The sequence below is a fragment of the Pholcus phalangioides genome, unplaced genomic scaffold (genome assembly GCF_987345545.1).
Source record: "Pholcus phalangioides strain wild (caught in Gottingen) unplaced genomic scaffold, Ppha-v1.0 ptg000015l_1, whole genome shotgun sequence".
NCBI lineage: Eukaryota > Metazoa > Arthropoda > Arachnida > Araneae > Pholcidae > Pholcus > Pholcus phalangioides.
The window spans coordinates 16,963,627-16,990,320 of record NW_028301608.1 but is presented as its reverse complement, the minus strand read 5'-3'; the positions used below and the strand labels follow the sequence as shown (position 1 = coordinate 16,990,320).

At 34.4% G+C, this 26,694-nt stretch overlaps 1 protein-coding gene across 1 annotated transcript in view; it reads left to right on the top strand.

Annotated features, from left to right (window-relative positions):
* LOC149075574 (ubiquitin carboxyl-terminal hydrolase 4-like) overlaps positions 1–26,121 on the top strand; it is a 52,824-nt gene extending 26,703 nt beyond the window's left edge. The window contains exons 11-22 of the mRNA XM_089243061.1: positions 2,895–3,119; positions 3,264–3,347; positions 4,517–4,611; positions 6,513–6,584; positions 6,728–6,853; positions 10,683–10,759; positions 15,190–15,384; positions 17,933–18,003; positions 19,956–20,224; positions 21,697–21,800; positions 23,347–23,435; positions 25,521–26,121. Of these exons, the coding sequence (XP_089099187.1) occupies positions 2,895–3,119; positions 3,264–3,347; positions 4,517–4,611; positions 6,513–6,584; positions 6,728–6,853; positions 10,683–10,759; positions 15,190–15,384; positions 17,933–18,003; positions 19,956–20,224; positions 21,697–21,800; positions 23,347–23,435; positions 25,521–25,700 (1,587 nt within the window). The 3' untranslated portion in view covers positions 25,701–26,121. The remainder of the gene's footprint in view (positions 1–2,894; positions 3,120–3,263; positions 3,348–4,516; positions 4,612–6,512; positions 6,585–6,727; positions 6,854–10,682; positions 10,760–15,189; positions 15,385–17,932; positions 18,004–19,955; positions 20,225–21,696; positions 21,801–23,346; positions 23,436–25,520) is intronic.
* The last annotated feature ends 573 nt before the right edge of the window (positions 26,122–26,694 follow it).

The following is a 26,694-nucleotide window of genomic DNA, read 5'->3' as shown; positions in this document are numbered from 1 at the left end:
CAATATGGCCGCACGGTCCGCCACTGCATTGGTGGGGGAGTGGCATGCTCTTAACAACAGTCAGAGGAAGGAGTTTGTACTAGGGCATGCTCATTTTACATAACTTCTGTGAGATACCTAATATATATTAATGTCCTACTTTTCCAAAACATGTTGGAGAGAATGAAATATTTGCACCCTTTCTTGTTTTTCGCACTCCCTCTCGTGCATTGCTGGGATGGTACATTACTCCCTCACGTATTGCTGGGATGTTGTTTAACATTGTATCACCAACAGAACTATTGATTATGTGTGATGAATGGGTTGTACTACAATCCAAACAATTACAAGAAGTGAAATCAGTTCAGAGAATAGATAGATAGATATTGGGCAGACATATTCAAACTTTGTAACTTTGAAAGCTGCCCAAAGTTCAAAATTTTGCCAGTTTTGGTGAAGACTTTTTTATCTTCAGCACATGGTAACACAGACAGTGAAAAAGAGTTCATTGTTAACAAATAAATAAAAGTCTGTTCGAACATTGAAAAATCTGTCCTTGCAATGCTTTAATGTTTAATGGAATAAGACATACAAAATCTTATGTTCAAGGGCATAAAAAATTGGAAAAAAATATTCATTGAGATGCTGTACTTCTGAAAGCGAATCGTGATTTGTAATCTATTAACATGCTATTAGGTTGAGAAATTCTTTAAGTAAATAAGGTATTTATATTTTTCTCATTTTTTGCATTTTGCTTTTAAATTTAATAATCCCTTTAAATTCTGTGAGAAGCCAATTTTTTTTTTTCACGGAAACTCTTATTATATTCTGCACGCACTTTTTTTGCTATATCAGGAGGAATAAGATTTTGGTGTTCAAGCAGCAGAAATTCTTGCTGCCTAGGTTTTCAGTATGCATGTTGCTTAATTTGAAAAGAGTAATAATTTGTATTCGTCATTTCAGTAATACACGTTTTATTAATGACAGATAAGATAATTCAGAAAAAATTTAAATGGCTTTTAATTTGTGAATGGAATTTATTTAGAATTATTTGTTTCAACCATTTTTGGCAAAACTATTCACATTTCACAGAAAAATTACTCCTTATATTGCAGATATAGTTCGTGTTTAGTTCTGCTCCATTTTCAAAATTTCTGCTCCAAAAATGAAATTTGCTGCTCCGAAATGGATGAGGGGCACTTGCACCCCTGATATATATATATATATATACTGAAAACACCCCTTTCCTCACAGTATTATCTCTTTGTAAAATGCATTGAATACCCTTAGTCCATTCTCAAGGAACATTCTAGTACATCAGCTTTTAAAATCCCATTGATAGGGTGTTGCAGTTATCTTTTCCGTTCCCGCCTCTGACAAGAGCTTTCATCTTCTCCGTAGGTGACAAAAGCCCACTAAAAGATACCCATACCCCCTAGCTGGGCCGACTTGAGGCGGTTATGGGCATTAACCTTCTCGGCCGACTTCGGGCGATCTGGACATTATAGAGTTAAAGTGCAAATTTGAGTGTTTCCGTTTAAAAAAAAAGTCGTCACTGGAAGCAGCAGAAATTACTGTAGTCGATTGTCAGTGTGTTAAATCCCAATGTTTCGTGAAAAAAATTTTCATTCCGGGAGTAAAAAGTGCATGTCCGCCGGATTACGGATGTTAGTTTAGAAAGTTTGCCGAATAACGAGCGTTAAATCGCTAATTTTGCCGAATAACGAGCGTTAAATCGTCAATATCGCCAAATAGCGAGCGTTAAATCGTCAACATCGCCAAATAGCGAGTGTCAGATCGCCAATCTCGCCAGATAATGAGTGCTGAATCGCCAAACATCGAGTTGATTGTTCCAAAATTCTCTCCCATTTTGTAACAATTTCTTTCCAAGTATAAAAAAATTAAAAACTTATAAAATTTTTTTAGCTCATTTGAAGTGCTGCTGTTCAAGGCAGCAAATAGTGCCCACAGTAAGCAAAAATCATCTTAAATAGACGGGTGCAAAAATTTTTATGACAGCCGCTCTTTCAAACAAGGTGTCAAAAGCCTAAAACACAAAAATCAAGCTGACGAAAAGATGTTTGATAACAAAATACAGTGCAGTTTATTTTGAAAAGGGTTGAGGGTTAACGAAAATATTCTTGTTAATTTCACTGTTCCAATTTATAATTATCTGCTCCGAATCTCATATTTTGCTGCTCCAAATCCCGAATTTGCTGCTCCAAAACTGCTCCAAATCCTGAATTTTGCTGCTCCAAAGCTGCTCTGAAATGGACTTAGTCACTTCCCACCCCTGGAATTCCCACATTTATGTTGATTTACTCTACATTAGAAAGTTGATAGAAATTTTTTTGATTTAAAAATGCTACTTAGATTTGATCGAAAGCAATGGCAGATGCACACTTCTCAAATGGGGGAGAGGAATCAAGAGATAGTGTGTATAGCTAAGGAGGGGGTACAAATGTCCACTTCCACCTATGTCACCAATTTAAATTTTCACTGAAGCTCTCTTTCCCCTTACCTATGATTAAAGGATGGAGAAAGACATTTTACTTCTGGACAAGTATATTAATCATTGTCACCGTATAATTAAAACCTTGTACATAAAAAATTCCTAAATTTACAGAAAGAGCAAAAAAAGGGATGAACGTCCCATTGAACAACACACTTATCTTTTTTTATCCATAAGGAGCAGATTATTTTTAACAACTGTAATTGGTGAGATGTTCTCAATCTAAAACTGTCAAAAAAAACATTTTCGAAAGAAAATGTATGTATAAGGTTTTGCATTATAAGAGATGTGTAATCCATCACACCTGCTGCCTTTACACCCAAGACTGCCATAATACCTTAAAAATAGATTTTAGTGACAGTGTTTTTATCTTTGTTAAACTTTTGTTCTCCCCTTTTATTAGATTGTTTCTAAAGAAGCTTGGGAAAACTACCTGAAAAGGAACAACTCCATTATAGTGGATATATTCCATGGACTTCTTAAATCAACTCTGGTGTGTCCTCAATGCTCAAAAATCTCGGTGACATTTGATCCTTTCTGCTACCTATCACTGCCTCTACCTCTCAAAAAAGAGAAGCAGCAAGAAATACGGTTTGTTCCAGCTGATTCAGGGAAAAGGCCAATGAATGCAAGTTTTTTTTTTAAATCATCAATCAGTTAAAATATGGGGTGGTGGCTGTATAATTTTATGTTTGCTTTCATACATTTTCTTAATGAATTTGTTGTATCATTTCATCTCGATTTTGAAATTTTGCATAATTCAATTTTTCAGATGAAAGTTACTGTTCCAAAACATGGTTGTATTTCTGATCTGTGTGAGGCAGTGAGTAAAACTGTAGGCATTCCGGCTAACAGTGTGAGTTTCACATTCTTATGTATACCTATGTGGTAATACATTTTTTTATGAGCAGTGTTATATAATTATTAGTTAGTTTTTCGCGTGATATATGATATATTGTATTGCTGTATGTTAGTTATATTTAACATCAATATTTTTTATGGGCATCTTTTTCAGCCACCTCGTTGGGCAATTTGCCTGTTGTAGCCTTTGTGTCTGTATTCGTATTAATTGAGAAAGTTCAAGATTGAATGAAGTAATGTTAAGAATGAGTTAAAAACTTCAAGTCTATGTTTCTCATCTAAACATAGTTAGATATATTTATTATTATAAAGTAGGTGAAAGTTGAGGAAATTAATTAGGCTTAGTGCTCTTCCTTCTGCTTTTCTGTTAAACTAAAGGAAAAGGAATATAACTGGTGGTTCACCAACCTCTCAATAAGTATAAAAACAAGCTTGACGTTTGGCATCGGCAATAAATTGTAGGTCCCAGTCTAATTAGCCCTCGTGTGCAGAAAATGACCGTGGTGCAACAAAAATGATCAAATGTAACTGGTGCTTCTCAGACTTATAGGGTTATTAATAAATTTAATAGCTCATCCCAAAAGTAGTAAATTCTAACACAATTGACACATTTAAAAAGAAATACGGTAAATATGTTGGGGAAATCGAGAAGCTATCCATACTTAAAATTAGACAACCATAAGTATTCTTTATGGGCATTGTATAATATTTCATCATGTATATATATTGTTTGTAATTGAATTTTTAATTGGGTTGATGTATTTTTGAAATGTGACATCCATATTTGTTATGGATGTTTGTTATTTGTAGGGAGATTTGTTATGTCTCTTTCTCAGCCACTTTGTTGGGCATTTTGCCTGTTGTGGCATTGTATTTGTTTTTATGAAACATGCAACTTCCTGGCCCCATAGTTATACCTGTGACATTCCCCTTCCCCACTTCCATCATGAAAATAATTTAAATTAGGTAAACTCTTATCTCTAGCCACTGAGTAGGCACACATCAATATCCTCTTCGCAATTCATCATTCTTCACAGTGTTTGGTGATATACTCAGGAGCTGTGATTTACACTTCGAGAACCACTATTTTTTAATAATAGTTTTGAATTTTTACAAAATAATTGTGAAAGACTTCAATCATTATTAAATTCTTTTTATTTTCAGCTTATTGTAACTGATGTCTATAGTCACCGAATTCATAAAATTTTTGACAATGGTGAAAGTCTAGCAAATATTACAGACCGTGATAAAATTTATGTGTGAGTTTGTCTTTTTATAATTTTCCAGTTCATCTCTTTTATGCTTTTTAAAAAATGCAGTACTGGAAATGAAAACTTTGTGTTGATGACTCGTGAAAGATGTACCTTAAAAATAAATCTATTTCACAACACAAGTACACCAGTTCATAGTCTGTTAGCTTTAGCTGTCTGGCCTGTAGACTGGAAAAGTTGTGCACCAGTCACTGTACACTGGTGGTCACCTTTACCTTGCACAACACAATATATGAATCTAGGATAATATTTATTAAGACTGACATGCAGTCGCTTATAACAGGTGGTCAGATTTCACAAAAAGTGATATTTCCAGGTTCTTTTCATATTTTCCTTTAACAAAGATTTTGAAGTATCTGTTATACCTTTTCTAAGCTTCCAAAATTCTGTTTGTGCCATTCCATACCCTATTTTTATTTGAGCTTGAAAAAAGCTCATAACTTAGTTTTAAAAATTCAGAAGTTTTTGTTTACTCCCAGGAAACTGCAGAGGAGCACGTCTTGTAATTTTTAAACCTCTGATTTATAGCATAGATAGTATCTCATAGGAATCTGACTTGGTGAATATACCAGTTAACTTGGTGAAATTTAATTTTGCATGTTTTTTTTATTTGTTCCATTTTTCAATTTTTGTCTCCCCAAAATGAAATATTAACAAATTAATTTTAATGGTACTAAAAGGATTGATATGACAAATATTTTTGTGGGCGTGTATGTAATTTATAATCTGTAAAAATTGCACACACTAACAGACCTGCCAACTCTTCAGATTTAGACAGAACTTAGATTCCAGGTTTTTAACTTTCCTCCTGCTTCCCGGAAATTACTGGAAATTTCTCCCAATTTCAGCTGAAAAATTACGAGCATTAAATTAAATCATTTTCGATGTACACTTGGGGGATAGAGAATCAACTGGAGCTGCCAGACAATTGCTGATACAAAAAATTGTGCAGCACTTCATGGATAGGAGTTTTTCTGTTATTAAACTGCTTTCTTCGTGACAAACAGTGCTCGTGTGACCACTATTTGTGCGTTTGCTGGAATTTTCACATGCAGATATAATCACTTTTGTCTGGCATCAGCCATAGAAACAGATTTTTTTCACAATGTTTTGAAAACAAGTTTGCCAACTCGCAAGAGCACTAGATTCAGCTTGTATGTGTAGTTCCCTGCTCCCCTTTCATTACAGTTCTTTTTTATGCTGTCAGAATCATGCATGTTTTCCTCAGCCACACATCCAAATGTATGTGTAGTTCCCTGCTCCCCTTTCATTACAGTTCTTTTTTATGCTGTCAGAATCGTGCATGTTTTCCTCAGCCACACATCCAAATTTGCTTTTGTTTGGTGTAGTACCGTGCGGCTGATCTGAATCCTGCTTTCCATGTTAGCGACTTCAGTTGCTGCATGTTGTAGCGGCTACAGTGGTCTATGTGAGCTCTACATGGTCGCTGTTGTCTGCTGACTGTGTGATATAAAGCTGTCGTGATGCGGTTGTATTAAAAATAAAACGTCCAGTATATATAAAAATTTTAAACAAAATACACACAGTTACCTCTTATTAGAAAGTTGGTCAATTCTGATGGTCTCAGACGAAGAGACAAATGTTTTGCATTATTATATTTCACTCAGAGGCATATGCAGGACCTACTGGGGAATTTTAAAAAAAAAAATTCTCAAGTGAATAAAAAAATTTTTGGACTGGGCCTTCCTCCTGGGAGAATCTCTGGATTCCTGAATTCCAAAAGTTGGCATGTCTGCATTCATTTTTATTTCTTCCTCAATAAATGTGTAGCAAACTTATCAGATAAAGTAAGGATTGAAACAATGAGTATCATTTGCGTGAGCATGTAATGTAAGAGTTTTCTTTTTTTCTTCAATATTTTTATGCAGATATGAAAGTCCAATGAATCTAGACAGCTGTGGAAACTCACTATTCCTTCCAGTTTATTTGAAAGAAAAAAGGTAACACAATTCAGTGTGGATTTATTTTTTGGTGTCTGAGTGTTCTAGAGAAAGTATAAATGCATGACTGTTTTGATTTTTTTATCTCTTAGAAAATAGAGGTGTTGATGGGTTTTTGTTTGTTTTTTTTAATCATTTTTCAGGTATAAGGCTGGTATGACATATGGCGCAGGACCTTCCCAACTGTTTGGACATCCCATGTTCATACTAGTCCATAACAAAAGTTGTACTTATGATGCTTTGTATAGGACTATATTAAATAATATGAAGTAAGTTTTTTTTATAATTTCTAAGATTATCTGTTCAATCTTGTTTAATTTCCTAACCTTTTTTTAAAAAATTTTTATGGAATTTCTAGTTTCAACAATTTTTAAAATATATACTGTCTTTAAAGACAGTATAGTCTTTAGTTTTGGAATATATCTTCTTCCCCCTTCCCCCCCCCCCTCCCATGGTTTAAAGATCACATGACATGAATCAGGTTCAGTTTAGAATGATAATTAAGAGTATTGAAAGAAATTGCCACATGATTTCTTTTCAATCATGAATCATCGCTCAGTGACCAAAAAGTTGGGGGCATCCATCACTCAAACTTCGACTAATCTGTGCAGCATGTGCACTAGGGTGGGTCACCATTCTATGTAAAAACATTTTTTAATTTCTATCCGGCACAGCATGAAAAGGGTGCCAAATGATGTCTTTAGCTCACATATAAATTTTTTTAAGAATGGGTTATCATCTGCCTCCGGATTGACTTTGAAGAATGTGTATTTTGAACAAAAAAACCCACTTTTTTTGATGATTTGTCAAAGTGTAGTTTTAAAATAAATTTTTAATGTCTGTCTATAAAACAAATACAAATCACATGAGTAACATTTATTTATTACAAGAAAAATGTTTAAAAGTGGTATTTATATTATCATATTTCAAATAGCGCAAAAATTCTTCTTACTACTGAATTTCGGCAAAGCGTTTCGAGACTTACTAACCGATACTGCGACCCGGTCCATATTCCGAAAAATTTCTAACCGATAGGTCACCGCCAAGGTAAAAGAGTATGACAGTGGATCAGATATGTTCTACTTCCGCTAGTCAATGAAATCAATGTAAGATGATACATCAAATTTTGCAATAGAAAGTTGAAACAGTCTGAGTCTATTTTTCTGAATGCGGCGGGCTGCTGGTTCACGGATGTGCTGTTCGGAGTCTGTCAGCGTTGTGGTGAAGAATTTTCAGGGTGTGCGAAGTACATGTTTCTGTGAGAATTACAGGGTATGTTTTGCCTTTCAGTTCTGTAGGCAAATACCTAGTTGTAGCGATGAGCTTGAGCAGGTGCTGTGTTCCATCTTTACAGGAAGGGTGAGTTTTCATAGGGAACCAAGTTGGAGCGTAAAACTTGACGAAATACGTTGCTGGAATTAAATTTTCAGGACATTCCATCAAAACGTACAAATGTACAAATTTTTTTCTGATATGATTAGTTTTATCCTTCCGTCTGTCGAAGTATAAAGCAGTTATTTGTAGAATTTTGGTCGCTCGTTGGTCGATTAGGAAGCTTTTCTCTCTCTGGCATGTACATTTTGTATTTGGGGCAAATGCGCTCTTCGATGTTCTTACACTGGCAAGATGAAATAAATGTCAATCAATAATTGATGGCGAAACTCTTCTAATTGCTGCTTCTGTATTTTAGGGTGTGATTTTTAAAAGATTTTTGTATTTCATACATGATAGGTATTTAACATCGTTTTCACTCGTTTATGTTGGGCAGAAGAAATGGATGCTCTTGACCGTATTTCTTCAATTTTTGCTCCGACAATGTCCCCTAGTTTTTTATACGTGGGCTCTTTATTAGTTTCATTATCACGTTTTATCTTATGACGGTTCCACTCATAGAACTTTGTAACATCTTCATAGGTTGGTAATATATTTCAATTTAATGTCACTTGAATCACGAAATAACGGACATTTCCACTTTGAACGAGTATGATCCATGGTGAAAATGGCACAAGAGAGCGCAACACAACCTCGCCTTATTTCAGCTGGATTTATACTGGGAAACATGGGCGTCGCATGAGCACGCGTAGGGTCTTCCTAGACTCTCCCCCACTCTACCCACCCCTCACAACTACAACGTAACGAATTGTCTATGTTTGTAGAAAATAACGTAATTGGTCGAAACAGTAACTGAAACCTACCTTGAAAAAAAAAATCAATATCAATCCAGAGGCAGTTACACTAATCAGAATGTAAAAAAAAATCACATGTTATTATGAGACCATTTAGCACCTTTATATCGCTGTGCCCCTTAAAAAATATGAATTTTTTTTTTTTTTTTTTTTGACTCGCCCTAATGTGCACTGACGTAATACATCAGATTTGCTGATAAAAAGCTTTCTACTGGTCAGAAGCACCAGTTAATGCTGCAGTTTGCCTGTTCATTGGAAAAACGAGTTTTGAGTGTCTTTGGACACGGAATGATTGTGGGCGCAAGAAGAGGTGGTTATAGTATCTTCGAAGCCACTAACCTTCTCAGCTTTTCTAGTACAGCAGTATCTCAAGCAGTCAAAGAATGACAGCTAAGCAAAGAAAAAACTTCAAGCAAAAAATAGACTAGTGGGTGGAAATTTCTTGTGAACAAAATAGGTGCCATGCAACTAACACGCATTGTGCCAGCAATAGAAGAGCTACAATGCAACAAGTTGCAGCACAATACAAGTCAGAATCATTACAAAGCATATCCATACACTCTACAAGACGGATCTTAAAATAAATTGGTTTTAAAAGCCGGTGACCAACAATAGTCCACTGCAAAACTGAAGAAAAGGGCTTTAATGGGCTTGAGAATGTCAAAATTCTACACTTGATGAATGGGAAAAGGTTGTCTGGTCTGACGAGCCAAGATTTCTTCTCCATGACGTTGATGGCAGAATTAGTGTGTGATGCAAGCTGCATAAAGCCAGCATGCCACATGACAACTGTTCTAGCCGGTGGTGGTGGAATCCCAGTCTGTGGAGCATTTTCCTGGTATATACACTTGGTCCCTTATTTCCATTAGAAATATCCATCAATGCCAGTGCCTACCTCCATATTGTTGCTGACCATACCCATCCATTTATGGCCATAATGTTTCCTGATGATGATGGCTATATTTCCAGCAGGACAATGCATCCTCCCATGTGGCTGGAATTATCTGATTGGTTTTTAGGAACATGGTTCAGAATTTCAATTGCTTCCCTCAGTCGCCCAATCTCAACCCAATTACGCATTTGTGGGACGAGGTTGAAAAGTCTGTTAAAAGCTCTGAAACACTACCTTCTAATCTGAGGGAATTAAGTGCTGTCATTTCATTAGCATGGGCTAATATTCCTCCTCAACGGTTTCAGCAACTTTTAGAGTCCATGCCTAGAAGAATGTCTGCTGACATCAAAGCCAGAGGTGGTCCTATACAATATTAGTGGTGAGTAGCAAAATGTTCCTAATTTTTTGGCCACTGGGTGTATACTATATTGCCCCATAATTTTATGTAATATCCTGCACAAATTCAGTGGGAAAATACAAAAATATCTACTTGTAAGCCACGTGAAGTTTATCTCAAGCATAATTTTTCATTTAAAAATACTTGATATTTTATGTTTTGAATTAATTCCAAATAAGACAACTGCAAAAAGAATATAGTCTAAAATTGAGATGTTCAAAAAAATGTCTTGCACAGTATTTAGCACCATGTCTATAACTGATGGCAGCAATAAAATATCCTTTCTTGCCATATAAGTCATCATTGATGGACAATCTCACATGTCTTCAGTTAGTGGCATCATGCATAAATGACTAATTGATGATTAATCTGACTTTCAAGTTTTGCACTTGAGATGTTCATCAAGTTAGTGCTGCCAATTGGCTAGTTTTTGACAATATTGTTGTATTTTAGTAGCTGCCAATGGTAAAAAATTGTTTGCCATTTTATCTTTTCTGATTAATCATGAGAAAAATGTTTTGTCATTCTGTTTTATTTGTTAATGTTTTTATACGTAATTGTTGATGACAAATTGGAAACAAATAAAATACATTTATTTGACATTTATTTATTAACTTTTTCAGACGATTCGCTCACAATCCTGAAAGTGAGGAAGATTGGGAATACATTGAAAACCTAATTGAAGAAAAGATGAATGGAGGTAAGAAAATTTCTTCAATAGCATTTTATTTGAATGTATGATCTTTAAATTAAAATATTATGTGTATCAATTTCAAATCTTTTGAACCAGTCTCTTCAATATTCATGTCAAATTCATAGAGCAAAAAACATGCAGAAAGAAAGACTTGGAAATTTTGGTTTTTGTTCATGAAAAAAATCGGTAAAGTTAGCAGGCAAACTCTTTCTAGTAAAACATATCCTCATCATTGCCTCTTTGTTGTGCAAAAATATTATTCAAATTTTAGTATTTTAACTTGGGTTGTTTTAACTATAATATCGCCTACATAGGTTGCTGAGTTTTGTTATGAAAAAAAGAAAATGTTAATTCTAACTTTTTTTTTTCATCTTCTAAAAGTGTATTACAAACCTGCCAACTCTCCGGATTTTTCATCCTTCTTCCTGCTTTCCAGATTTGTTACAATTTCTCCGGATTTTGGCAGAAAATTAGATTTTATGCGAGCTTTCACGTTGTCATGAATTCAATGACTGCCGTGGTTGTTAGGGAAAACACCCAGAGAACAGCCCTGGTCAGTTCCATTGTGCAACCGTAAAAAAAAGTCTTAGTGACCGCATTTAAGCAATTGGCAAAGACGTGGCTTTGTTTACTCAGCGTTTATCTGCAATCATTTATCAGGGGAAGCCCTTGGTTGCCGAAATTCCTATATAATAGTTATTGTATTCTATTAACAGCCATGCGGTAAACAAGTTTTTTTGTCAGCTGCTTTGTATTTTGAAGTTCTTTAATTGTTTAAATATGTCTTCAGAAAGAAAATATAAAACTTGAAGCTATATAAAGCTTTTAAGAGTTCATATACCCAAGATTATCACTCACTGATAGCATCCATGAAAAGAAACACTTATGTTTTATGAACAGTATGTGGATGTGATTTCTCTATTCTGCATGGAAAAACTGACATGCAATTATATTCTGCTCAGGGGCAAAGCACAACCTGCCTTGGTGGGGGGGATTGAACTTTTTCTTAATTGGATTAAATTTTTTGTTTTTTGATCAAGTCTATGAGTGCCTCGGGAGAATCTCTGGATTTCTGGATTCTAAAAGTTTCACGTCTGATATTAAAATTTGTGGTGTTCAATAGAAATTTTCCATCGGTGAAATCCAAGAAAGAGTCAATTTTTTCAAAAGCTCATCACCAGAGCAGAACATGTAATGACAGCATCTTCTAGGTCAGAAAAGTGTTTGCTTTTCAAACCAATAATGAAAAGGAATCGTGCATGGTCAAGACTGAACTGTGCATGTGTATGTCACCAGTTGAATGTGTGACTTTTGCAGAAACACTATTCTTAATGTCACAGGACAAGCTGCTACATTCCAATGATGAAAGCCCAAAACAAAATGTTTGCATTGTTCTGTAACAAGCCCTTGACTGACTGGAAATGTTCTGCAGTATACTGTTGCTCGCCAAACTTGCTTCAATCTATTCTTTTCTCTGTTTGTTGGTTCGTTCATTAATATGTGAGTCACCTATTGGCTTTGGATCTTTGTCAAAAAAAGCATAGAAAATGTTACTCGATTCTGCTGATTGTAATGCGAAAAAATGATTTCTTCGCGAGATTTTGGATAGTCATAGCTGTGGGAAGAGGGCTTGTTCATAATAGACAAGAATGTGGGAATGAAGGCTGCAAATGTTCAAAGCACCGTAACAAACCAAATTCAAATTCACAAAAGAAAGTCTCGAAAATGCTCATGTGAAAGCTCTGCTGTAATATATAAAAATATATGGAAACCTTAGTATTGTAAAAAACTTCTCTGTAATGAGGAATATATGATGCAATCTGTTTGGTGCAATATTTGCTAAAAGCAGATGAATTAAATGTGGTGGTGTAAAAAATGTCTGGGTAAATAAGCTGCTGGGATGTGTAAATTGCACTCGATGAAATGAGAAGAAAGAAATTTTTGTAGCAACATGAAAGCTTTTCATGCACATATCTGTATATACTATACATAATTTTCATTCGAGAACTAAGAAAGATACAAACATAAAACATTTAATTTTATTCTGATGCTAAACTATTTTTTCCCCCAAGAATTCTATATTATGGATGCACATACATAGGCTCATTATCTTGGAATAAAATGTAATTTTTTAACTATTTAAAAAGAGAAATTTTTAAAAAAAATTTGCAATTCCTTCTCAGAAGAAGTGAAAGATATTCAAAAAGCAAGTGACTATATATATAAATTAGCTACAAGAGTTAAAAATTAATTTTTAGGGCCATATAAGTTCCATGAATTAATATCCTTGAATTTGTTAAATCTAAAGTCTCTATAATTGAAGGTTGTATTGAAGGTTACTGTATATGTGTGAATTACATACAGAAATGAATGAAAGTAAAGGCACATTCCCATTGCCCCATTCCTCTTGCCCCTTTTTCAAATATGTTTAACCAGTCGTGTGTAGAAGCTATTTGGCTATTTCTCACCCCTCCCCTTTTTTTTTTCAAAGTTTCTTTTACTAAAATTCATTCTAATGCCAAGTCCCCCAGATTTTCCAGAAGTATCCCAAATTTATAATCCATCTTCCCCCAAACTCCCAAAAAATTCTTTTAAAAATCTAATGATCAGGCAAGCACTAAGTTTATTACTTATTGTAATATCTCCCAAATTTGAGCTGTGGTTGTAAAAAATCCCTAATTTTAGGGACAAATTATTCCCAAAAAATTTACTTCAAAGAAAGATATGCTTTTGTTTTTAATCAAATAACAAAGTAGATCCATACATACAAACATGCACATTGCCATTGTGTCAAATAACAAAGCAAGTCTTTCATTTTCGATGGGCAAAGATAAAATTTGCCAAATAGCCAGCGTCAATTCGGTGTCATAACATCCAAAATTGGCAAAATGACTTGTATTTGCTTTGACCATGTGTCTTGTTTGGAGCCGATGCATTTATTTATTTTATTTTTTATTTATTATTACTTTTTTGCAGTGATTTGATTCGAAAGTAGTAAAAGACAGGTAATTTTAACCTGGTTGAAGATGATTGGCACTCTTGGGCGATGTTTTTTCATGTCACATTTTTGCACAAGAGGAAACTCCCTTCATTAATGAAAATTCCTGCATTGTCCAAAAAATCCCTTTTAATTAATTAATTAATCCCTTTTATATTATTAATATTATATAATTTTTATATAGAATTTGGGTCTACGTAAAAACCTCCCTAATTTTAATTCCAAAGTTGGCAGCTATGTTAATCCATACTTGCCAACTGTTACGATTTTAGCAAGTTAATACGATTATTTGCTTTTACTTATTAAAATATGATTTTTTACCGAATCGGTTATATTGAAGTTTCCCTGCTTATGTCGCAGGCATTAGAATCATCAATATTCCGTTGGTTGGCATCTCACTCCATGGAACCTAGCCAAAAATTCCCACGCGGTAAGAAACAGTGAAACACCGTTGGGAGTTTTTGCAGCAGTTTTACTGATGCAGCTTATGTGCCGAAACGATGTCTCAAACCACCTCTGTATTAGACAGTATACTGAGTGATGCACCAATCCTTTAGCATCCATTTGATGGATCAATATATGGATCAATCAATCAAAATCTGCATGCCATCCTAACCCTTTATGGTTTCATTTTATTTTTTTGATTCAGCTCGAATTTTCCGAATGAACTTGTGCGAAAAATTGAGTTCATAATTCACACATTTTCGATAGATTTACAATAATAAACCATTATTTTCTCGATATTTAAGTATCATCGAAATTTCACCATGTCTGAAATACAAAATTTTTATTGTTTTGTTATTCAGGGTTGAGAGTTTTCAGGATTTTTCGAAAGTTTTGACAAAAAATAATGCACTTGATTCCAGTGTGATATTATTCTGTTCTATTAATATCAATTATTCAGGTGACTGAAATGTTAAATTTTGAGTTATGAATATTGGATGGTTTTCGACACTTTAGCATTCATCTAATGAATTTTTTTTTTTTTTTAATGTTTCCACGTGATCAGGGGACTGTGTGCCCCAGGGAGTGAAATAATATTTCATTTTAGAGGAAACAGTAGTGCAAAAATGTCAAAAAATACACAAGAGAACAAAGTTTTACTGATCTGTTGTCGTCCTGAGAATTTTTTTTTAAATAAGCCATATATTTTCTCATGCAGTAATTACTTTTTCTGATTATAATTATGATTTCCTCCTAAAAAATTTTACTATGAGGTAACCCCCCCCCTCCCCCACTATAAATTGGAAAACAGGCTGTATTACTCTTTTTTAGGGATGGAGTATGATTTTTTAATTCTTAGGTTGACAGGTCTGTTAATCGTAAAAACGCATTTCGCAAATTCTTTCTTCTATGCATTTTACTGATCTCAATTGATTCAGCTTATTTCCTCAATGTATCTTTTACATTTTATTTCATTTTTTTTCTTCTATTATAGAAGTGGAGATGGCGAATGGTGATGATTATGATAGCGATCAGGGAGACCAAGGTATTGAAAAAGATCTGCCTGATGATGTCAACAATGTTAATAAAAGTGATGATTTCTACCTCTTTAATGTACAGAGTGTCAACTCTGTTGGAAGTGTTGAAGTTGAGAAGCTTTCAAATGATGGCAGTTTGCTCAAATTGTCAAGTAAGTATTTTCCTCTGTTTTTTTATTTTTATGAAGATTCATAATATTCTTGCAGAATATCAGGAATTTTCAAATGCTACAATTTTAATGCATTGAAATAACATTGCAGAACTGTTAAAAAATGCTCCAAAATTATAGTTGCTACATCTTACATTATTCCACCATTCTGGAATCTGCGTATCTGTTTAATTCCTTGACCATGCTCAAAGCCTGATTTACAGGAAAGTGTTACTGATCATCAGTTACATAACTTTTTATCTAATTTTGCCAATAATTTGTTTGGTATTAAGGAAATCTATTTTGATTAGAATTTGTTAAAAGAAACTGTTTTGAGAGAGAGAAGAAATCTGTTTCCTGAGGTGAGCAACACAATTCCTGGCAAGTGGTGCACAATTTCAATGCATTCTGGCTGAACAATGTTGCAATAGGTATTAAATTATCAACAAAAACCCTAAAAATGTACAAATTATAGCATTTTGAATTATTTCTACATGTTATTGACTATAGTTTACATTTTACATTTCTAAAATTGTTCATTAGTCAATCAAACCCTTTTGGCAAATTAAGCAGGAATAATTGTCTTAAAAATTTATTTAGATCGTTGAGTTTGGTAAGAAACCAATAACTTTTCTCCAAACTGAGCAATAAACAATAAATCCACCATGGAAAGCAAATTAAATTCTGATGTACAAAGGATGCCGTTTTCAAAGGAAGTGCTAGTTTTTTTCATTATAAATTGTAATAAAATCTGGGGTTGTCTTTGGGACTGGTCTGACAAGTCCTTATTTCTGTTTGTAAATATTTAAATATTTTTATATTTATATTTTTTATATTTATTTTTAAGTTTTTGTTAAATTTATTGTTAAATATTTATTGTTTGTCAGCAGTCAATAGCTCTAGATAATAAAGATTTAACAAATTGTTCAAGAAAAGCAATGTCTCACTGCTTGTGGATTTTCACCAAGTATCCATAGACCTAAACAAATATCCAGCCTGCCTGAGCCACCCTTTCCATTATTTGCCATCATCTCCATATTAACCTATGGAAATAGGTTTGATCACCTCCCCCCCCCCCCCTAATATTTCCAATAACTTTATGCCTATGCAATTGTCTGTATTTACTCATATTAAAATTATGATTTTTTCCCCCTCTAAATTGAATTAAACAAGAAATTTTAGCATTAAATTAGATTAGATTTAAAACTCTCCATGGGGAGTTCGTTAAAGTTTGAATAAACCAAATTCCACTGTCTTAAAAGTGGAATTAGTACGTTTTGTGAGAAACTATTTCAATTTTTTCAGGATCAGATAAAAAATAAGATAATAAAAAAATGGGAGTTGCAGCACAACAGACTTTCTTGATGAGATGTTCGTTCTTTGTTTAACTTTCAATAAACTATGACATTAGAGAGCTATTTGGAGCTTTAACCCGTACAACTGCAATCCCAAGATATCTCATCAAACCTGGTCTGCATTATTTTGATCAGCTCAAAATATCTCAGGTTTTTAACAGGCTTTTATTTCCAATGTGGATCAGGAAAATTTTAAAACTGTTTGAATGGTTAATTTCGTTTTCATTTCAATTTTCAGCATTTAAGATAATTTTTCAACTGTAATTTGTTCAAAAAAAAAAAAAAAATATATATATATATATATATCATATATACTCGTGTACAAGCCGAGTTTTTTTGTGGAAAAATTTGTTCTCCAAGTGGGGGGGTCGGCTTATACTCGGGTCAGTTTTTGATGAAAAAATATCTACCCCCGCAATCAGTAGTAATTTTTGTAACAGTGTTTGAGAAACCGGCATTATTGGTATGGGATATGTTCAAACCCCACAGAACTGATGTCAAAGCCGAGGCAAAAAAATCGAAAAAATCATTGGCTTTGATACGGGTGGGCTAACGTCGATTGTATAGCCTTTAGATGTGAGCATCAACAAGCCTCTCAGACTATTTGGGGAATTTACAAATCAAATGGATGAGTTCTGATGATAAAGAAACCACAAAAAGTGCCTTCAAGAAATCTGACATTGGCCTAGTGTTCCAATGGGTACATGACGCGTGGAATTCTGTTTCCACTGAAATTATCATCCGATCCTTCAAAAAGTGTTGCATCAGCAATGCAATGGACAGAACAGAAGATATCATCTTTGAAAGTGACCATGATGATGAGGATAAAAACGAAGATGCCGCACCCCCATGATGATCTGATGGATGGAGACAGCAGACATAGATTAAGGAGACAGCTTGGAGACTCAGAAGACATAGATTAAGGAGTTTGAATCATTTTGTATTGATAATTTTCAAAAGCTATTAGTTTTGCATGATAACATAAGAATTTTTTTTTCTCTAAACTGCACAGATTTTTTTGGGGTCGGCTTATACACAGGTTTTCAATTTATTGCGGTCCTGAAGTGGGGGGGGGGTCGGCTTATACACGAGTATATATATGGTGTGTGTGTGTGTGTATATATATATATATATATATATATATATATATTCTAAATGAATATTTAATTTTTTCAATTAAATTCTTTTTTTTGTAGACAAAACATACTTAGCTATTGAGTTCGAAATGAAAATCAAAGAAAGATTCTACGATCATCAAGAAGCTGAGGTATGATGTGCATATTAATACAGGGCATCCATAATTAAAAGACCCTATTTTAAAGTAACCTACGGGCAGAACGAATCATCAGAAAAGTGTGAAATTTTGCGGAGGACTTCATGAAGTGATGGGAATTTGTTTCAGGGGAAAAAAATTAGTTTCATGTTGCCACCAGAGGACATTTTATTAAGAGATAACACATTTAGGCAAACATTTACAATTTTAACAATTGTTAAACACTTTTACAATCGTTACTGCAACAAAATATGTTCCACATGATGGCCATCATTTTCAGATACAATGTGAAATCGCAAGATGGCATGTTCCACAACTGACAAAATTGTGTGCGGGGAAATGTTCAGCAAGTGCCGTGAAATGCTGCTTTTAAAATCAGGTAAAGTTCTTGGATTGCCATGACTTACCACACGTTTCAAATGCCCCCAAAGCCAAAAATCTCATGGATTATGGTCCGGGAATCTGGGAGGCCATAGATTAGGGAAGTGCCTGCTGATGACACATTCTTCTGTAAAATGTGCTTTAAGAACATTCTTAACACACGCTACAATGTGTGGAGGAGTTCCGTCTTGCATAAAGATTGTATCTGCAAGGCAGTGACGTGCTTGCAGAGTCAGAACAATTTTGTTCTGCAACAGTAATGAATATCTCTTCCCGGCGATCGAACATGTCACTGGACCTGTGGAACATAACTCCTCATAGAAGTAGGGACGAAGAATAAATGGTGCAGTAAATCCACACCATGCCGTCACTTTTTGTAAATGCAATGAACCTCTAAGATAGCTTGCAGATTTTCTGGTTTCAGAATTCAGCACATTTTCAGAAGTGAAAATGTCTGAAAATGTGCTTCATCTGTCCAGAGGATATTTCAAGGCCATTCTGAATCCACCTCAACACAAGCTAGAAAGAGTCGGGCGTCATAATCATGTGGAAGCAACCACTGCACAAGTGAAAGTTTTTACGGATAATATCTGAGAATATTTTCCACATGATCTTATGGACAGTTGAATGTGGTCTATCCACGCCTGTGCTACACGCCTGACACTACTGCTACCACGAGAATTTGAAGCTCTATCCTCTTCCACCTAAAGCGAAAGCTCCTGTACTATGTCTGTAGAAACAGGTTTTCTTCCTCTTCCAGGACAAACAGCCAACGATCCTGTGGTTTCAAATTTCGTTATCAAAGGTTTTTAACATTCATTGGACCTTTTCAAATCCTCTTCCAAGTCCGATATTTCCATAAAGCAGTTACTGTGGAATTGCTGTTTTGGTAAAACAATTTGACCAAGAAAGTGTGATCTCATAAACTTATCGTCATTGTGAGCAGCGAACACGTTGTGAAACACGATATGCGGAATGCATGAAAATTTTCTGATATCTGCCCTCTGGGCTATTAACTTTTTGTTCTGTAACAAAGGCTTAGGCTTTCTGTAACAGAAGGCCTAGCAGGCTGGGGGTGGAACAAGATCTGCTAATGTTTCTAGGTTTTATAACAGTTGCTGCATGACATCACATAAATTTACATGTTTACTACAGGTATTCAAAGTGAAACACCCTCTTTGGCATCATGCAACTAATTTTTTTTCCTCCTGAAAGAAATTCCTATCACTTCATGAAGTTCTCCACAAAATTTCACACTTTTCTGACAACTAGTTTTGCAGGTAGGCTACTTTAAAATAGGGTCTTTTAATTATGGACACCCTATGTTTTAAAAAATGCATTAATATTTTGCAATTGTTGAATGCCACCGTGTCTTTTTTTTTTTGTTTCTATTTTAATGTTTATGATCTTAATCATATATATTTATATTTAGAGCAAAATCTGTGTAAGTTGACCACCAGTGGTACAACAATTTTCTGGTTAACTTACCAGGTAGTCAACTTATAAAGGTCTAGTCCTATGTAATCCAATAACACATTTTTTTTTTTTTTCTTTCACCTTGAAAGGCTGTTGACACTCATGACTCCTGGAACACTCGTCTGTCTCAGAAAAAACAAGTCATGCAACTTAGTGAGTGCTTGGAGTTGTTCACAACAACAGAAAAATTGGGAGCTGGTGATCCATGGTATTGTCCCTCGTGTAAAAAGCATCAGCAAGCCACAAAAAAGTTTGATCTTTGGCAGTTACCAAAAGTCCTCATCATCCACCTGAAGCGTTTCTCTTACAACAGATATTGGCGAGATAAGCTGGACATTTTGGTAGAGTTCCCTGTAAAGTGAGCGTTTGTTTTTTTTCTCTTTCTTTTTCTTTTCTTTTTCAGTGCTTTATACTACTACTACACCATGCACCTTGTAAACATTTTTTTGGAGAATGTCTAACAAATTGGTGCATGACAAAGTGTTATGATATAAAGTGTGGTCCCCAATTATTTATCAACCTTCAATGCATACACAGTGTGGAACCTCTGTATAATGTCACTGATGGGTACAAAATAAAAATTACTTCGCAAATGATATGACTTAATTAGTTAGTTTAATTAAAGTTAACTTACTCTAGGTCGAGAACAACCTAGAGTAGAAGGAAGAAATATGTTCTGGCTCTTTCTCTCTGTTGTTTCCCTCATCAAGAAACTTTATTGGTAGCCCTATGAAAGGTGATTGATTTTTTTTTTCTTTCCCTCGCTAAGGTCTGTAAAAAAAAAAAGATATATATGTAAGGAAAGTGTAGCTGGAGGGGATACATATCATATAAATGTTAACGAAGATACCAGTTTAAAATATTTATTGCTGATACTTTTACTATGCATAGGCCTAAGCCTTTACATAAAATGTTAATTTTATAGACATCTTAAAGAAGATAATGTGAAATTTGCTACCAGCTGCTACGGTTTGTCCGCAGTTTTTATGGCCTGCCGCAATAAACTACGTAGCTACAGCAGATACTCTCAATACTATGGAGCGTGAGAGATCATCAATCAATCAATACTATGGGATTGATTTAAAAAATTGGGTGTCTGAGTTTTTTGTGGTGTTTTACTTATTTTTAATATTGCATCGATCTTTACCATAGCAATGAATTCATATACGCATGTGAGAGAGTTTGACAGATGACAAACTTATGAGTTAGTCTATTTTGTCTATGTGTGGAAGGCAATCTGTAAAGCCGGGTCTAAACCCGCCACTGCTCTACTTGATGCCCAAACATGCAAAGACTTGTTTTCCATCAAAACCACCTCGCACTGTGGGCTAAAAACAGGTTTATGAGTGGTTCAGCACAGCGTGTCTGGACCCGGCTTCATTTGCTTAGTGAATGGTCGAGCTCGCGGAACTGATGTTGGAAAGTATATTTTGTCGTATGTACTGTAGGAGCTCTGATACGAAGAAAACGGGATGGTGAGGGGGTTCTAAAGTGGCTAGACATCCATATATATGGCCCACAAGGACACATGCAGGTTGGGATCGCATTGAATATTCATGACTTATTAAGGGACTCTGAGATCTCAAAGTTGCTTGGGGGGGGGGGGGAAACTCGCATGGCCCGATTTTTCTAGGTTTCAGTGTCAGAGGTGCTGCATTTAATGAACGTTCGATTAAAATTTAAAAAAAAATTAAGACAATGTTGGCATGGGTCTGCATAAGCAAAGTGTCCCACTGAATAGCGATAGATAGATATACTTACATTTTCATGAAAAGTTTTTCTTCTTGGCACAATCTGAATGTTAATTTTTTGAACCTTTTCTTCCTACAGTGGATTGAACATGGCAAAATATGTCATCAACCAAGGTCATGGTCCTGCAGTCTACGATCTCATAGCAGTAGCAAACCACTATGGTGGTATGGGTGGTGGTCATTGTAAGTTTTTTTTTTTCTCTTCTGTTAATATTATGCATAATAAGGGAATTTTATGAGGGAAAATCCACTTTGTTAATAACTTTATAGGTTTGTTCTTAATAAATTCTAAACTTTAAGGCAAAAATATAATTTCTATTTTTTTTCCTCATCCTATTTATTGATGCCGACAATATGACTCAATTTATATTTAAAAAAATTATGAATTGGTAAAAAAAAAAAAATTCATACAAGTTTATTCCATGCTGAAGCTTAGCTTAAAATTTTATGAATAATTCATTGAAAATTCAAGCTAAAATTTGCTAATTGAAATTGGCAATAACTTTCCATCGCAAAATATGAAATTTGAGAATCAGGAGAATTATTAATGAAAATAAAAACTGTTGCAAAATTAAGAAACTAAAAGTTTCAAGTTGGAGTGGTACATTGACTTGCAAGTAATTCAAATCACAAGCCAGAAATAGGTTATTCAAATGCATTGAAATCCTTTGACTTGCTGGCAAATAATCAATTTATGATTGAATACAATTTTTTATTTAACACGTTAAACAAATAAGCTGTGAAACTAATCAACCTTCAGTTCTTGCACATTTTTGATACATAATTAATATATACTGCTGAATCTTATACATTGTCTCCTGTTACTTTATTGAATTAACAAAAAAAATTTATATGCCCTGTTACTATTTTTATGTAGTTACATTAGGTCACAACACTGATTTAAACCATGTCTCCAACTACACTTAGTCTTCTATGCTTGATAAAGCATTTTCTTGTTTCCTATCATCAATGGTTATCAAAAGGGGGGGGGGGAGAAATGTCTTTCTCTGTTTTGCTCTTGGCAATGTTCAGCGATACCTCGGATAATGAAGATAATTTGTTCCAGAACCACATCTGTTAGCTGAAACGTATAATTTCATATAGGTTTCTACGCGAAATCTTTCAGTTCATTCCAGGAACAGCCCAAAATTTAAAGATAAGTTTCATAAAACACACTATGGAACACTGTAAAGTTCAATATAGTAACTGAAAGCTAAGATAAACTTCACAATCGGATGGAGAGTTTCAACGACGATAAAAACCTAAACATCTTTTTAATCTTGCACCATATACGCTATGCAGTCGGGTTCGAGAGCCATAGTGAAAAATAAAAGTGTGTTGTAGCATGCTATGTGACATAGTGAGCTCATTTTTTTTTCACACATTGATGAAGATTGATTCCTTGAATGTCCAGACTGTTCAGTTTGATATGAAGAGTTACCATATCCACTGATACCATTCAACTCTTCAAGGCTTTTTTTAACACATTATCTTTTAATGTAGTCATTCATTTCACATTAAGTGGCTGAAAATCTCTCTTACGATGACACAGGCACTCTTTGATTTCAAGGGACTGATAGTCCATCGTTGATTAATCATGCATGCCCTCATTGGATTAATTTTTATTATCAAGAAAATTTAGCTCAGGACATGGCTATTTTATGTTAGCGCATGCACTCATATCAACTAATTTTGATATTGATTGCAAGATGTGATCTTTTTTTCCCAGATACAGCCTATGCAAAGAACAAAGCCTTGGGATCCTGGTATTACTTTGATGACAGTAGTGTGACGGCCTCCTCTGAAGATAATGTTGTTGTATGTATTGTTTATTGCTATGATAAAATTAATAGATATGAATCATGAAAATTGATACCTATCATACGTATGTTAAATCTTTTTTCCATGAAGTATGATGTGGATCATTCCTCAATTGCTACACATTGTTGGCGGGTAAAGCCACAAATTTAAGATTTGCATAGCGAGGTGGATACAAAAAGTAAAAGCAGCCTATTTTTTGTATTTTTTCCAAGGTGTGTACATAAAGTGGTACATAAACATATTGGGGTCCTGGTATTAATTTGATGAGAGTAATAATGGTTAAGGGTAATAAATCCATGCCTGGTAGCCTAATTACAAAGTTTACATTCTTAGTTAAACTAGAGGAATTAACACACAGTGATTGGTTGCTACAAGGAGAAAAAATAATAGTAAAACATCACAAGAGGCAGAGCTTTGGCCAAAAATGCATTCCAACTAACTTTTCCGCTAACTTTGATACTGTAAAACTGAAAAATCTTGTGTATAAATGAAACAATATTTTAAAATAATACAGTAATAAATTCACTTTAATAAATTTTTATATAATAAAATTTCTGAATTTCTTGATGTAGACCATATACTGCTGTCTGTTTTTGAATTTTTTCCCCCAAAAAGCTGAAAGCAAAAACAAAAATAAATAATGTTTTCTAAACAAAAAAATCAAATTCCAGATGAAAAATCAATATTTTTTTCCTATAAAAACAACCAAAAACTTGTATTTCCCCAAAATTTCATTGCTACTACTACTAAACCACACATGCTCATCATTCATAATATTCTGCGAAACTTCTAACGAATTGGTACATGTTGGAATGTGCATGTACATTTTGTGAACCTAAACATGTTTGTTTCTTTGTAATTCTTTTATTACGTGTAGTGCTGCCATCAGTTACTACGACTGAAGTGTGATGATTGAATAATTGTATCGTTGTAGAGAGGCTTGTTGCTCTCTATGGCAAGACTTTTTAACGGAGAGATCAGCACACATTTGTGCCTCAAAATTCGGAACCGCAGAAAACTTAACTTCAGCCAACCACCACTGTGCAGACAGTGGGGTTTCAACCTGTATCCTTGTGATGCGAGTCCATTGCTATGACCGCTCGGCCACCACAGCGACAAAATTTCATTGCTGGAGAATGATATTTACACGTGTAGATAGTATATATGATGAACAAGTTTTTTTTCAAAGTGGCGAAATTGGTTTTTCAAAGAAAATAATTCTTTTTACATCAAAATGCTCGCAAAGATTGCCTGATGAACAATACTTTTTTGAGAGTTTTATCTTCTGCAAGTTTTGGAAGTACTTTCCTGTTTTAAAAAAATTCTGATTAAGTAAAATAAATAAAAAAAATGAAGATGGAAGGGAGAAAAAAGTCATCTAAAAATGCTTACAATGGGATTGGAACCCACAACTTTCATTGTGTGTCCTATACAGGCCCATCATTTGGGGAGTCAGGGGGGGGGCGTTGCCCCCCTGACTTTTGAAAATACATTAAAAATGGTATGTATATATACAAAAATATATATTCATACATTGAGCACATGTTCTTCGCCCGCCCTGGAGAAAGTTGAAATGACGGCCCTGGTCCTATACTCTACCTACTACACACAGCAGACCTATCAAATTTCTGCTGCAATTAAATCAAACAAAAAAACATGCCATTTAACTTCGCTAAATGAAATTTTGTCAAGTACTGTTCTATAAGTGACGTATTGGAATCAATCATGAGACGCTTAGTTCCCCCTTTTTTTCTGGTGTGCATCTAAGAATGTAAACTTTGTTTATATACTGCCTGGTATCCCTGCACCGTAGATGAGGTTCATTTTAAGAAAGGCTTAAAAGTTTCAAGAAGGACAATCAGCTAATCATAACAATCCTTTAGTGGGAGTCTTGTCATTCCATTCAGTCTTCAGCAGTCAATTGATTTGTTTATCTTTTTTGTTTCCCATTAACAGCAGTACCCATTAGATGGCCAAAACAAGTTGGGTGGTACTTATTCATGCATCTATTTGTCTCTAATAAAAATGTGAATTTTTTTAATTAAATTAAACCTGATGCATATATGACATGTTCTATTTCAGTCGAAAGCAGCATATGTGCTCTTTTACATGAGGCGGGACTCACTATCGACAGTTCACCATTCTAATCGACCTACCATACCAGCTGCACTCGGTGCTCCTCAGAACAACCAGAATTCCAGTCCGGACGATAATGAAGGCGCGTCATCGAGTGATGAAGACTGTAGCATGGACATGAATTAATCCACAGATTCTGCTTGTACAGTTCCACTTAAATACAAAAGAGAAAAAAAATGTATGAAATTCTACGACTGTAAAATTAAGGAGTGCTGCTGAAGTGTGTGTGTGTGTGCGTGCGTGTTATTATTCCTTTTTTTTCTTTCCTTATCCCGAAACACCAAATGAAGAAAACTCAGTGAAACTGGCTATCTTTTTTTTTTTTTTTTGTCTGGCAAGCATTCACCTGTATTTAGCTGTAGATATTTCACTTTGGAAAAGGAGAAGTTACAATTTTTTTTTCTACAGCTGTTCTGAAAGAGAAGCCTCCTCTGCCTGAATATTTGATTGGTCATGAAACTGTATGATGCTCTTCCTCAAGAATGTTATTTATTTCGTAGTTTTATGTCATTGCAAAACTTTCATTAAAAAGAAATTTTCCCTAAAAGTTGTAAGCTTGATATATTTATGTAATTTATTTTGTTTTTCAGGTGGTGTTTAATGCTTATAATCTTTATTATCAATCCGTAATTATCATTACTACTAGATCTGCTCTTGATTATGGTTAAGCAGTAATAATTTTTTAATATGATTTTGAATTCTCGCTGTGATCATTTTTGTCTTTTTTTTTAATTTTAATTGCCAAATGTTACCTAGCAATGACTTTCACTTGAAAAATTAAAAATCTTGTAAATGATAATGTCTTAGAATTGTTATTTTTTAGCGTATATCAGTAACTTCGGTATTTTTGAGATAATTAGGGGCTCATCATATATACATATATTCTGGCTATATTTATAATCATGTAATATCTATACTTGTGTCATCTCATAAATTATTTATTAATCTAAATCTTGTATAAGTTTGTCATTCTTTTCCCCCTTTATTGTATCTGTCGCACTGCTTGATTTTCGCTCCCTTAAAATTTTACATTTTTAGTGGGGTTTTTTTCCCCCTTCAAATAACTAGAAATAGACTGACTTTACAGTTAAAGCAAAATTGGGATGTGTTTCGGCTCATA